Source organism: Hakea prostrata, chromosome 7 (assembly GCF_041222555.1).
Source record: "Hakea prostrata isolate BN-2017 chromosome 7, UWA_Hpros_2, whole genome shotgun sequence".
Taxonomy (NCBI): domain Eukaryota; kingdom Viridiplantae; phylum Streptophyta; class Magnoliopsida; order Proteales; family Proteaceae; genus Hakea; species Hakea prostrata.
In genome coordinates this window covers 39,894,023-39,909,224 of record NC_142606.1, presented here as the reverse complement: position 1 = coordinate 39,909,224, position 15,202 = coordinate 39,894,023, and the positions used below count along the sequence as shown (strand labels likewise).

Genomic DNA, 15,202 nt, shown 5'->3' with positions numbered 1-15,202 from the left:
CTACTATCAAATTTACTCCCGAAGTCCACCCTACTTAAAGGAGTTGTAACCAACTTCGAATTCAATTCTTTATTCAAAAAATTTTGAATTTGAAAAAAATCCGTTCCAAGTGAGATCTGTTGGACCAACAAATCATTAATTCCATCTGAATTTTGCTGGGCCCCACATGGTCTCACATGATGCTCAACCAACTGATCATTATCTCCATTTAAATTTCGTTGGGTTCCACTTGTTCCAGCAGAGCAATCCACGCTACTTGAAGGAGTTCTAACCAACTTCAAATTCAATTCCGAATTTTTCTTGGCCAACAAATCATTATCTCCAACTGAATTTTGCTAAGCCCCACAAGGCCCCACTTGATGTGCAACTAACTGATCATGATCTCCATTAAAATATTGTTGGGCCCCACTTGTTCCAGTAGAGCAGTCCACGCTACTTGAAGGAGTTGTAATCAACTTCGAATTCAATTCCAAAAATTGATTGGCCAACTGATCATTATCTCCAACTGAATTGTTGGGCCCCACATGGTCCCACTTGATGCTCAACCAATTGATCATTATCTCCATTCAAATTTTGTTGGGCCCCACTTTTTCCAACAAAGCAATCCATGCTACTTGAAGGACTTGTAACCAACTTTGAATTCAATTCCTTATTCAAAATCTTTTGAATTTGAAAAGGATCGGTTCCAAGAGAGAGAGAGAGAGAAAGATCAGGGGAGGAACTCTTACCTGACTCAACTACCACCTCAAAAGGAACCACTCTATTGGATTTGAGTTTTTAATTCAAATTAGAAATTGAATCAACCAAATCTTCATTGGATGAATTTGCTGAATCCTCCAAACTTGCTTCCTCTAAAGCCACACGGATGGGTTGTTGAAGTGAACTAGGAGACTGCATTCGCACACCTGCATTAGGAATCCATCCATTATAGACATAATTTACAATTAATGCAGAGAAATGCAAAAGTTTAATTATCTGAGTTCAGAGGGATATTAGTGGAAAACTAAATGTAGCCATCTTCATTTGAGTTCTTGCTTTTATAATAGTAGTATGATATACTAGCTTGTGCTAGGCACCCCTTAACATTCAATTCAAATTAAAACAAATGTTGTTGTATGGATAACAAAAAATATTTTTCTATATTAATCTTTTTTCACAAACTTGTTGTGAGTGACTGTCAAAGCGACACTTATGGTTAGGTTTGTGGAATATCAATCAAATATGATAATATGATGCTTGTTAGTGTTAATGAACTATTTTATACCCAAAGCTGGTAATTGTTCATTAGCGTTAAGAAAGTGATACACGCCATATAGTTGGGAATTGAATCATTTTCTTTGGGATTTCCTCATCTATTCAAGTGATGTTCTTGATTATTTGGATAGTAATTCTGTTGTATTAAATATTTGTAATTTTAAACATTCTAGCAAAATGTATGTGTGCATGTTTGTTCATTTATATTGAATGAAGAATTTCATTATATATATAACTGTAAATAAGGTTATATAATATTATGATAGAATTATTTTAAACCCACCAAAGTGGTCAAATCTAATTTTATTATAATATTTATAACAAAAGCAGCAAAGAGGTGATGTTCATTCAAATGTATCACTATCAAGATCAAATAATGTACATAGTTTATAAGATTATGTTGATCTTGGAGTATCATTAACCCAAGGGTAGTGGCATCTTTGAAGTCAAGTATCCTGAAGTAATCGTAAACTTAGAGGACCAATGTATTTTTAATTGAAAGGTTTGGATGCAATAATAGTCGGCAACTCTTAGTAGTTTGATGGCAGTTATTTTTCCTTGGCAATTCATGCATTTGTTATTATTATTATTATTATTTTAAATGCAAGCTATTTTTTTTCTCTTCATAATCTATATGTGTAATTTCAATGTCATCAAACTAAATGTCTTGGATACCTTATTTTTCTATCATCCTAAATATTAAAACTTGAGATAACTTCAAAAGTAGGAGAAAGAATTTGATGTGAATTTGTCTTTGAGGAATTGAGATTATAAGTTCATTGAGGTTGTTATTCTTAAGGCAGCACAAGAAGGACATAGTTTTCTAAATCTTTTACCAATATTCATTATAGGCAGAAAATTTGTAACACATACCACAAAGGTAATGTTACTTAAGATGCAAAAGGTAAAAAAACATATGGATTCCCATTTTAAATGATCTTAGAAAATAATGGTGGTATAAGGACCCTATATGTCCAAAGGCGATGGAATTTTCTTTTTTTTTTTTCGATAATAAAACAACGGAGTCATAGGACTCATAAAATTACAATGTTTGGTTGTGGAATGACAATCTGCCTGAAGGATTCATCCTCCAAAACTATTTGAACATCCTAAAAGAACTTCCAAATGCACTCCAAATCGGTGGAAACTTTTGACATCCAATCAGGTTTCAGCCTTATTAGCAACACGTCCATAGATTCACCTTTTTAGCGTACAAGGTCACCATCTCATGCAGCAAAACACCAGATTCTCTACAACTAAACGGGATCAAACCTCCCACGATCCACACAACATGGATCCAAAAGCTCTATTGCTTTCAAGGAACCGACTCCAGGACCCTATATGTCCAAAGATGACTACTCATTGCCAGATCAAACACTTCAAATTGCTTCAAGTTCTGCGTTAAATGACACAACTTGACCGAACCCTTCTAACAAAGCCACCAGAGGATAAAGATATACCCGTACGCTTGAAATATTCCACCAATGCTGATTGATCCGACACCCTTTATAGTGATGTTTTCCACATTACCTTTAAGGTCCAACCTCCGGTGAGGAGACCTTCCGCCTCAAAGAAACTGATATCTAAGTGAATTGTCTATTTATGGAAAACCATGAATCGGAACCACCGATTGCAACCAAAGTCTCTAAAGCTTGTCTGTTTTCCATTGTCAATAGGTAGCATAAAATCAAATCTTATACTACAATGTCTAGTTTTATTCCTCGCAAAACCATAGAAGATAGAAATCTTGTGAGCAATTACTAATCCTAATAGTTCAGCTTGCTTTTAATCATGATCCCACCAAATGGTTAAACCTCATCCAGTTCCCTGATTTGAATTGATAAATGGTCTCCCCTTAGCGAGACATCAACCAATCTCCACCAAACCCCCTTGGTGAATCCACGCCAATCTCAAGCACATGTAGACAACCCTCTCCTTCGCGACATGCCAAAACTCATGTGATCATGTCGAATGCCAATGACCCTAAATGTGTCAACGTGAATGTTTTGGTGAGAAGCTTCATTTTGTAAAACCAACCAAAGGAAACGCCCAATGCTTGCTTGTGTCTTGGAGCGCCCAAACGTGTTGCCAAACTTAGCTCATCATAACATGCAAATAAACCATGATTCAAAGCCTTCACCAACCACTCATAGGCAAATCTCAACGTGAATTTCCCTTCCACTTTTAGCTTCCAAATGAGCGATTATCTTTTAATATGGATGGGACTTGGAAGAATGTGGGAAGCTGAATTTTGCCCTCTTCACTTCTCCTCCAAAAGATTATGACAAAAGACGATGGAATTTTCTAGATCATCACTATTTTACTGTAAGCGTTAAATGACAAAAGACGAGTGTACCTTATGCCCTAGAGGATAAAGATATAGTATGCTTGTATTTTTCATGTTGATTATCTTACACCCTTTATAGTGATGTTTTAATTATGTTTGGGGTTTAATTTTGTGTGTGGAGACATTGGATTGTAGAAATGATATCTAAGTGAATTGTCTATTTATGGAAAACCATGAAAGGGAAAAGATAGCAACCAAAGTCTTTAATGGTTTTGTCTGTTTTATTGTCAATATAATAAAATTAAATCTTATAATAAAATGTCTAGTTTTAACTGTATAGCAAAATTGGAAACAGAAATCTTGTGAGCAATTACTAATCCTAATAGTTCAGTTGGTTTTAATCATGATAGTTCAATTGGTTTTTATATCTTAGCTGATTTATTGATATATGGTCTCGAGTGATTTATTTTGAATATTTTATTCATTCTTGGAAATACAATTTTAGTTTTCTAATCATCTTCATGTTTTGTTAAAGTGGTTTTGAGACAAAATTATTTGTTTCACATAATTTGTACATAAAATCATAAATCCTTGTTAACTGTGAATTAAGATTATAGAATATTATGATGAAATTATGCATGACACCAAAGTGACATACTTAATTTTTCATTATGATGATCTTGTAATTCAAAGATTTATTTTTAAAATATTTAGCAGCAAAAGTCGATAGTGTCAAAGTTTTAGGATTTATGCATATAGACTTGAGAGGCATGACTTAGGGGTTTATTATCACCTAAAGGTGGAGAGATTGCGAAGGTTAATGTGATCTCATAGTTCTAATTTTAATGTGGGTACACCACGTCAAAGTATTTCTTGGTCACAGTGAATTGACAACTAGATGAAGAATGACAGTGTAAAGTCAAAGTTTACAGTATGGCGGTTAGCTATAAGCATTATTTAGCCAAAGATTTGATTTATGATGGCTTTTTGCCTAAATGTTGATTTATGGTGGTATTTAGCCTAAATCATAGGTTGTGTTTGTCATGGGCGGTTTTGCCAACAATGGTTTTGCCATGGGCGGTATTGCCAAAGTTAGATATTAACATTAGATCGATCATGATGGTTTGCCGAATATAGTTAACATCAGAGTATTCTACCTATGAGGTAACTCAAGGTTGGCTGGTCATTGATTAGAAAAAGATCTACAAGAGGGAATGCTTTTGTGATCATATAAGGTTTTGCATTCTTTACCTCTTATATGTATCCTAAAGATTCATACCAACAATTTGTTAATGTTTGTAATGACAGATAGTTGTGTTCCATATAATGATGAGCATTTCTTGCTATCGTTTACATTAATTGTTTATTAGTTGAATCAACATTTCTAAATGATGACAGATTATGGGAGTTATGGCTAAGTAACTAAGTAAAGGTACACGTGTTAGTGCAGCCAAAGTGGGAGATTGTTGGGTTATAGAAATAATTAACACCGGTCCATTATTTGGGCCCATATTCATTCATGGTATTTAGCCAAAGGTATTATTGACCTTACCATTGTGAAAGTGGTTAGAGTTAGGATTTTATAATATAAATAACACCTTGAGTCCTTGTAGTCATTACACACAACACTTGGGTTTGATTTCTTTCCACACAAAATAAAATGAAGAATTTCAAGGAAGTAAAAGGCTATGGAAGATTCAAAAGACTAAAACTACCGTGAAGACAAGAGCATGGTATGGATCAACTACAAACAAAAGGTTGAGGTATGAGATCTACCACCGAACTTTTGTTGTTCTTTGTGTTGAATTTCTTCAACACTAATTGTATTCCTATGACGAGGCGAAGAACTTTGCTGATTAACTTCAGGATTTGCTTTCATGTCTGCAAGACTTGTCGTACCAGTTGTTTGTAAGCTTGGGGGTGACTCATTGCTCTTACTTCCCCATAGAAATGCATACATCCCTAATATTATCATCAATATTCCTAAAATGCTATAGCCCGAGCACGTCAACATGAAAATGGATCTGTTACTTATAGCAATTAAATTTCATTTTTTGATCATGATCAAGAACTAAGAAATAATATTTATACCTTCCAAGACTGATTTCTTCTCCCAATATAAGAGCTTCTGCAATTGCTACAAAAATCAATGATAATGGATTGAACATTGAGGGATATGTTGGGCCTCTTTTTACCATAACCCATGAAATTAACCAAAATGTTGTTGCCGTAGCCAATACTCCCTGCATCCAAGAATTATTTGTTGCATGTCTTAAGTGTTAGATTTAATTTCTTTTTAAGTCCTTAAGGGAACTAAAGCTATAAGTTAAATAGTTATCAGTTGCATTGACTGCTAACTTACCGAATAAATAATGGTTACCAGTTGCAAATCCCATTGTAAACTCCAGGTAATCTTTCTTGGATCCATCAATAGACCAATCGCCATTGATTGTAATGATGCCATGAAGCACATTATCAATGTTGTAAAATACTTGAAGGGATAAATTGCTAACAATTTGACCTGTTACAAATATATAAATTCAAACATGTTATAATGATAAGCTTCTCTCTTTTCTCATTTGGTAAGAAGTGGTAGACATTTCCAATACAATAGACTTCCCTACCATGGGATCTATGAATGGTCAAATGTATGTGACCTTACCCACTTTATGTGGAAAACGTATCTTGAAATTTCTTGCAGACTTATTCTAAATATTTTATTGATTTTGGTGCACATCATCTTGTAGGGGTGATCGATTCTGAATCAGCGATTTAGAACCAAACGTGTAAAACCAAGATCCGCAGATGAAATCTCCTGGATCAGCCAAACGATTCTAAAAAGAGGACCGCAACCAAACCTTAATGGGCTGTGTTGGGTTGAGGGTGGCGGAGCTTGCACCAACCCGAAACCGAACCACAATCTGTTATAGCCCGTTTTACAACTTGTTTTGTAATTTTACATTAAATAGTATTTGAATCATTATATTACCACTAGGTTGTTGGTATAGACAACTAAAAAAATTAAGCATGAATTCAAAGATCAAATAGTGTTCTACTACTTAATGTCTAAGTTCTTGATTTCTATAGGATTGGTGAATTTTTTAAATGGAAATTGACCAATAGCAATTTTGCTTTCCATATAATTTTGGCTTTTGTTGTAGGATGCTTAATTATTTTTTCTTGTTCTTTTTCTTGCACACCATAAACCCCTAGTCAACCCAAATCTAAGCCGTTAGCCCAAACCGTTAAATAGCTCTGAACCCAAATCGCACCAAACCAAAACCAGCCCGAAACTGTTATTTTGCTAATGGGCCGTGTTTGGGCTAGGTGTTTTTCAGCCCGAAACCTCCCCAAACAACACTGTTGACACCCCTATCATCCTGTAAGGGTGTCAAAACCTAACCGTTAAAACCGGATTGAACCGATTGGAACCGAAGCTTAATGGACTGTGTTTTGGCTGAAAAACCTCAACCAACAATTTGTTCTGGCTGGTCCGGGCCAGCCAGTGTGTGGCCCACTAGCCCGAACTGTTTGGCCTGAAACCAGCTTCGAACCCGAACTAGCCTGTTAAACCCATTATAAATAAAATAAAAAAATTTAAATGTAAAAAGATAGGAAAACCCCCAAGTATCCATTTATTTTCCTTAATTGTTTTACTTTGGAATATGCAAACAACAAGCCTGTCAAACCCTTTGCCATTTAGAAGATGGACTTAGTAAATATTTAGCAAGTGTATTATCATTTGAAAATCTTTTAATGTTTTATTTTGATCCATTTTTACAAATGCCAGGAAGGGGAGGAGAATAAGTAGAGACAACCCATTAAAATTCTTCAAGATGCTAGCTTTCTTTTTGTATATTAGTTCTATAATTTTTACTTCTTTGTAGAAAAAAAATTTTTGGTTTTGAACACCCAACACGAGATTTGGAGAGAATTTAATGCTTATATGTGTTCACATGTTCTTGATAAATTTCACACATCAACAAGGTACTCAAAACATATTGCTAGTAAACCCTAACTCAAACCGTTAGTAAACATAATTCTAAACCGTTAATTGTAAACACAATTCTAAACCGTTAGTTCAAAACCAGCCCAACCCGAACCGACAATCATCTTGGTTTTATACCCGAATATAATTTCGCCCTACCAATTGTGCTATTTTCTTAATGGGCCTTGTTTACTACTTTATCCCCTCTACTTTTAAAATTCAATCCAACCTTTAACTTGTCTTAGCCCTTCCGTTAGCTTGTTTTTCAGATGTGGCCTATTATTTTTCCAAAACCCAAAAGTACCCTACGTTTAGTTACCTAGCCATAACCAGCCCACTTGGGAAAATTAACTAAATTAATTTTCTTTCTAAAAGAACCCGCTGATCTTCTTTAAAAAAATTAATAAGGAAATATGTGATTTTAAAACTTAAAATACTAAAATATTAAGAAATATCAAATGTAATCGGTCCTAATCTCCTTGCAATTTTGTGTTCCCACCAAATAGAATACTGTAAAATATAGATTCTTTCTACCATACATTGGACATTCAGATATAGTTTCTAAAAATGGTAATGTCATAACTTATTAATTTTAATGAGGGCCAAGTGGGGTAAATCAAATACCCCCATTTATTGGCAATACATGTTTTCATCCTAGCATTTATTGGTTATTATCTTTCAAATTGTTACTTCTCTTTCTACAAGTCATTGCTTCCTACACAATAATATCTTGGCATAATAATAACATTATCAATAACTAATTCCGAGGGATAGCTCAATTGGTAAAAGACCAACACTTCCACGGTAAGATATCAAATTTTGAGTCTCCTTGGGGTTAGAGGCGAAGACAGTGCGCATAAGCTACTTGGATGAGCCTTAGATCCACAAAATAATAATAATAATAATAATAATAAATAAATAAATAAATTAACAATAACTAAAAGGAAAAAATTGTCATTTATGGTGTAATGTCCATAATTTCAATATTATTAGTTTATTACTCTTGCACTTCATTTTCCAGTTTATCTTATTAAAAGAGAACATAGTGGATGAAGATCTGAGCATTGGTAGGTTAAAGAGAAAGATCACAATATATACCTTACCCATGCGAGTTAATAGTCTAGCATCCATAATTTAAAATCTATTAAAAGACATGCACATTCATGAAGTTCTTGTCACTATGGAAATTTAAGAAGGGTTCTAATTTTTCTAGCCTTACCACTACTTTCATAGGATGAATGATGGTTCCAAATTTAGTCATTCAACAAAATGTTGTTTCAATTTGGATTAGGATTAGGTAAAAAGTGAATGTTCAATGTAGACTACTTATCACATTCATCCACAGATGTAAAACTTTGACTATATTTCATATATCCTTCTATAGTCTTGCATTCTCAAAAATCTATTCAATTACTTGTAAACAAATCTACAAAAGGTTTAGTTATCTATAAAATTTAAACCTTTATCAACATATTAAGTGATAGACTTTGAAATGATGACCAAATACCTTCTCCACAAAAAATCATACAAATTATTCTTGACCTACAAAGTTAATGTTATTATACAATACTTCCTTAGTAAAAGTTGTTAATTAAACATTAGGGACAATTACTATTGCCCCCTTATATTTTTTGATTTTATTACTAATCAAACCTCATTCTTTATGAAATTACTATTGCCCCCTCACTTCTAATGGTGTTAAGTAGCTGTTAAGTAATAAGTATTAACATCAAATATATAAGTTTATTTTGTCTTTCATTAAAATTAGAAAAGTAAAAAAGATGACATAACCCTCATTTATGGAAACTATATTGAATGTCAATTATATCATTAAAATCTTATATTTTAGAATCAATGTTGGATTTGAAAGAATACCAGTCATCTCCATTTAAAACGCGATGAAGACCCATATCTAGAAAGTTTGTGAATGAATTACCTTTTGAGATCTTGCTTCTTCGTCGCTAACTCTATTAAAATGTGCATCATGAAAAAGACGAACTGTTTTACAGTATAAATTAAGTTCTAACAGTAGAAGCAATGATTTGGGAGGAGAAAGAAAGAAAAAAAACGAATCTCTGTATGTGCTGTAATTTTTGAAATTTATCTAAAAATAAATAAATAAATAAAATAAAATAAAATAACAATGATCTCTGTTGTAGCATGATAATTATCAATAGGGGTTTTACTATTACACTAAAAAATATAAATCATATAGATTTTCAAGTAAGGTTCATATTCAATGAAAGTGTTGTCCTAAATTTTTTTTTATCTTTTTTTTGAGAATTTAATTTGAGGATTGGTGGAACCACACACTTATGGTTGTTGAAACACTTATGCTCCACTTAAAATTTTCACAATTACAATGATGAAAGTTTTGCAAACAAATTAGCATATAAGATGTTAATTGATAGAAAATTTGATAACATGCACAATGGTTAACATATATTAGGTGATTTTCACAGGTGATTTTCAATTTTCAACTTTGAATTAAATTTAATATTTTCTTATATTTAGTTTCTATTTTGAGTTTTATTTAATCACATATTTATTTTATTGGGTGATTTCTCTTTAGAGAAGAAACATCACATCATTCCTTTACTCTGTGGTTTCATTTTAGAGAAGAAAATAGATTAAATGTTAATTTTTTTCCGTAATTAATTAAAGGTAGTATTATAACTTGGAAAAAGGGTAAATAAGTAAAGAGATAAATACAAGATTATTTTTAAAATTTTTAAAAAATATATAGATGCCACATTATCAGTAAACTAATGGAACTTAACGATAAGACAAGAGATGACATTAGTAATTGTAGACAAAGTTAAAGGTTGGATTAATAATAATTTTAAAAATACTACAGAGGATAAATTGATAATAAATCAAAGTACATAGTAATTATTTCTAAATATTTAATATATTTAATATTTTAATGTTTTATTTTAATTTAGATAAATTAAAAGATACCTGTAGGATAAACCAAGTAGAGTAGCATAAACTACTGCCCGCAAGAAATAAAATACCACTTGTTCGACTAACATTGCTTTCTCCTTTTGTATGGACTTGGTAGTTGATATTCTGATGAAAAGGCCTTCTGAAATAGGAGGAGAAAGGTTTACCCTTATAAAGGCTAGCAGCAGTATTGACTAATGCTCCACTTACACACACAATTAATCCTGCTAGCTTAATCCTTCCTGCTTTGCTTTGTAATCTCAGCTTCTCCACCCTACACAAGTTCTTAATTTTAAAAGGATAAATTAATAAAATATAATAAAACAAAAATGAAAGAAAGGTAGTAGCTAGACAAGGACAAAGCCACAAAGGGCTCAAATTAACCATTGAAGAATAAAAGAGTTATGCAACTTAATTACCCAGTTATTGTAGAGAAAAAGTATGTGATAATTGGGATCAGATTAAGAAAGCTGCTCCCGTAAGTAGCAGAGGTATCTCGTAAGCCATAGTAGTATAAGCTCATTGCCATTGTTATCCTGGCCAGATCCCATTCATAAAATAACATAAGATATGTGTTGAAGTTAGAGATCAAGGTTAGACCTAAAGTGAAGAACCTAGCTTCATGAAGTTAAATTTCTTTGCCTATAATTATTCCGGCTAAGAAACTCAAATTTGTTCGATGTTGAATTTAGACAATGCTGCAGTCATAATACAAAAGCATCAAGATGTCAAGCTTATTAGAATTTGAAGATACTGGCCGGCCAGGTCCCTAATGGCGGCCTCAAAACTCATGAGGTACAAGTCTCTAGTGTGCTTTCAATGATGGAAAAAGTTGGTTAAAAAAATCCCTTGAAAATGATTTCAATTCAATTCATTCCCATGTGTGCTCTTCCAATATGAAGTAATCTTTAATTTCTTCCATTGAGTTAACATTCTATCCCACCCTTATATTTGTCATAGCTAGACTCAGGAGCAATTTGAAACAACTAGATGGTTAACAAGGATAATGGTACAATTTATAGTCTTAAAAGCCCAAAGCTATGAAAGAAGCAAGGCGGTCTAAACGTTCAATTGCAACATGTATGAGCAAAAACAAGCAAAATTTTGTTACATTAACAATTAAGCTTCGATAAATTATGTAAGGCTTACCAACCTTTGGCATTCCCAGGCCATCGAAGGAAAAGGCTTTGCACCTGAAGAACTGAGATTGCTTCAAACTGACTTACCCTTACATAACTTAACTTCTACCAAGCGTTCGGTCAAAAGACTCCTCCCGAATCCCTCGGCTTGGGGGGCAAATGATACGGGACAAATCAGATCGAACCAGGTTGTACCAGGTTCGGGTATAGGATCCTGGTTGAACCGCGATCGAGACCGGTCTTGACTGAGTCTAAATGATCGTGTGTGGAAGAACCGTTTGACGGTTAAGAGATACGTTATCTTGAAGATTGCGGGATACTTAATCAAACCATGGAAGGCAACTTCCATCGAGAGGGAGTGGAGATCGTGCTAAGATGGGTAGCTATCCATTACCCCGAATATTAAGGGTAAAACCCTACAATTTGACGGCCACCAATGAAGATCACGAACACATCTAATGATCGAGAATCAAAGGTAAAATCTATATAAACAAGTAGCCCACTCACACATGAGGTATCTGAATCGTTTCCTTTACAATTACGTTCATTTTTATACTCTGCAACTAGCTAGAGTCATGTGATCAGTTCATCTATTGACTTAGCCTTCAGTGGGGTCGGACCATTCCTAACATTGTTTTGCAGGTTCATCCTCAAGGATCTAAAGATTGAGCAGATTTTGGACGCATCAAGTATTAATTTCATTATCAACCTTCAAGACTAATCAAATTGTCTATTTTCAAACCAAATAAATCATATTCTTTGTTAATATGTAAAATCACATATGATAAATTTTATTCCATTAATTTTTCTGTTCACAAAATAACTATGAAATTATGACCTTCACAAACAGGGGGAAAAAAAAATTCCTCTGCTATGCATAGCAATGCATTTTTGTACCAAATGATTGGCTGAGATTAAAAGCTTTTTTAAAAATCCTCAATAGTCTTGTTTTTACTTTGTTTTCTCAGCCAATCATTTGATATATATGTGCACTGCAGTGCACAGTTGAGGATGTTTTCTCCACAAACAGGGGTTCCCATAAATTAACATAAGGAAGTAAAATGTTCCCCTATACGCCAAAATAGGGCCCAATTAAACACACAAATTCTTTCAAAACCAAATATAAAACTAGGAAACCAATCCATGCTAGTTTGTGTTTACTTTTGGAAATTGATGCTAGCTAATTCTCATATGCATTAGTTCAAGTTCGAATCTTCTATACATATGGAGAGAAAATTTTCAACTTGCATGGTTGGATTCACGATGTATATCTAATTTCAAAGTAAGATCTTCTATTTTTGGAGAGAAATTTCTTTTAACCCCCATGGTTAGACTTCATGAGTACATGCATCCAAGCTCAAAGCAAGATTTTATTTTTCTTCAGTAAATTAGCTAAAAAGGTGATTAATGGTCTGAAATTTTATTTGAGCTAATTTACTAGAAAAAATAGGATATTGCTTTGGTATTGTACATGTGTCAAGAATCTAACTATGTAGTTGGAAATTCTTCTCTATGCAGGTAGAGGATGTGTATAAGATTGAGTTCATGCATGCATAAAAAGAATGATAGAAATTTATCTTGTGCAAAAAGCGAAAAAAATGAGTCCTGATCCTTTACCTACATGGAGAGGAAAATTTAGTCAACATATTTATGAATGTGTTTAATTTCACAATAAAATTTTCTTAAAAAGAAATTTATCTGAAAATATAGGAACACAAAACTTCCTCTCTCTCTCTCTAAGAAGGATTTTATTTTTAAATCTAAACTATTTGAATTGGAAATTTCCCTCTCCATATAAGTAGAGGATCCAAAATTAATAAAAAAAATAAGACAACAAAGTATCTGATTCAGTAAGCCTTCTATCTTCCCAGTTAGCTTTTAGTCCACCATTGAAGCCTGATCCCAAATATTACAATGAAAATTCGTAATTTGATTGATCCAAATAAAGCCTTACCCGATTAAGGAATTAGTGAAAATCCAAAACAAAGCTGACCAAGTTAGCTTCTTTATTGTGTCTCTGCAAAAGAGCAAGAAAACCTACCATGAGAGAGAGGCCATGGCCATGAGTGACTCCCTCTCAATGAAGAAAGCAAGAGGAAGAAGAAAGACAAATGCAACCAGATGAGAGACCATGAGTGACTCACCTCTCCATGAAGAAAGCAAGAGGAAGAAGAAAGACAAATGCAACCAGATGACGATACGTCATGAGTGCAAAGATGAAAGTTCCCTGCTGGTTAAGAATCACCCTGGACAACAACTGCATTCCTGCCACCAACATCTGCACAGCGATCATGCTTATCATAGCTGTAGCTTCTGATGATCTTCCAATAATCCATTCCTTGGAAATCATTATCTCTTCTCGATATATCTCTATCTTGGAAATCAAAACAAATAAGAAAGAGTTGTAAGTATGAAGAAGAATGGGAGAAAAGGAGCAAGGATGAAAGATGAGAGGTGGACTCATGCAGTTTTATAATCCACAGAGAGACCAACTTAGATATATAGTTTCCACAGGTTTCCATAGATGGCATTAAAAATCGTAATCATCAACTTAGGTTTCCATAGGTTTCCATTAGTTTGGAGTTTAAGAAGGTCAAAATCGTAATCATCAACATAGGTTTCCATAGATGGCATTAAAAATGAATTAAAAATTTAACAGAAAATGAATTTCATGCTGATCCAACATTTGCACCAAAAATAAATTTCATTCGAATCCAACACGGCTTCTTAAAAATTAGTTTTTCCATTTCTCTTTCATTTTACCTTAGGATAAGGACATGTTTTCTGTGTGAGAGTCTTGTGTGTTACCAAGTTTGTTTTGTTTTCTCATACATATTTCCTTTCCTAGTTGGAACGTGATCAATTAAACCATTCGTCAAGTTAGTTAAGATTTTCTTCTTCTTTTTTTTTTTTTAATTTTTTTTAATTTTTTTTATTATCTTTTCCTCTTTCTCCCGCGCAAGAAATGAGGTTCGCCATTTTGACTTTACTAACAACAAAAGTAAATAATAGGTCTAGACCTATTGAGGGGAAAGAACCCCCACAAAGTTTTTGAAACCCTAAGAGACAATGCTCCCTTAGCTATTAGGTCGGCATCACCATTGCAAGTGTGGAAGAAAAATAATAATAATAATGAAGAAGCTGGTCTAAACCTGTCCAACAAAACCATTAAATATTGGAATGTTCTTATTGTTGTCCCTCAGAATCTCAAGCAGAATTTTGTTAATGATACACCGTCAGTTTAGAATCTTTGTATACATCTTTATATTGTACTCTATAAATACCTATTTGTATACCATATTACATACAATACATTTTACCTCTCAACATGGTATCAGTTAGTCATTTCGGGCATTTGCCCTAAAACAGTTTCTGGTTATGGCTTCCGCCAATTTCTTATTTGTTCCTCTGGCGTCATCACCATTAATCTCTGTGAACATTGTTGCCGCGTTACCGATTAAGTTGAATTCTTCCAATTTCTTTGTTGTGGAAGGCTCAATTCATCCCGTTATTGCGTGGATATGATCTCTTTGGCTATCTTGATGATTCTTGTTCGCGCCCTGTGTCGAGTTCATCGTCTGATCTTGC

The 15,202-nt window shown here is 33.5% G+C and overlaps 1 protein-coding gene across 1 annotated transcript; it reads right to left on the bottom strand.

Annotated features, from left to right (window-relative positions):
• Positions 1-777: 777 nt before the first annotated feature.
• Positions 778-13,964, bottom strand: LOC149011128 (WAT1-related protein At5g64700-like). The gene is made up of 8 exons (XM_089162568.1): positions 13,759-13,964; positions 13,569-13,631; positions 10,895-11,011; positions 10,491-10,749; positions 5,904-6,062; positions 5,633-5,784; positions 5,390-5,532; positions 778-905 (listed from the first exon to the last, which is right to left on the bottom strand). Exons 1-8 carry the CDS (start codon positions 13,962-13,964, stop codon positions 778-780), a joined length of 1,227 nt encoding a protein of 408 aa, XP_089018694.1.
• Positions 13,965-15,202: the final 1,238 nt, after the last annotated feature.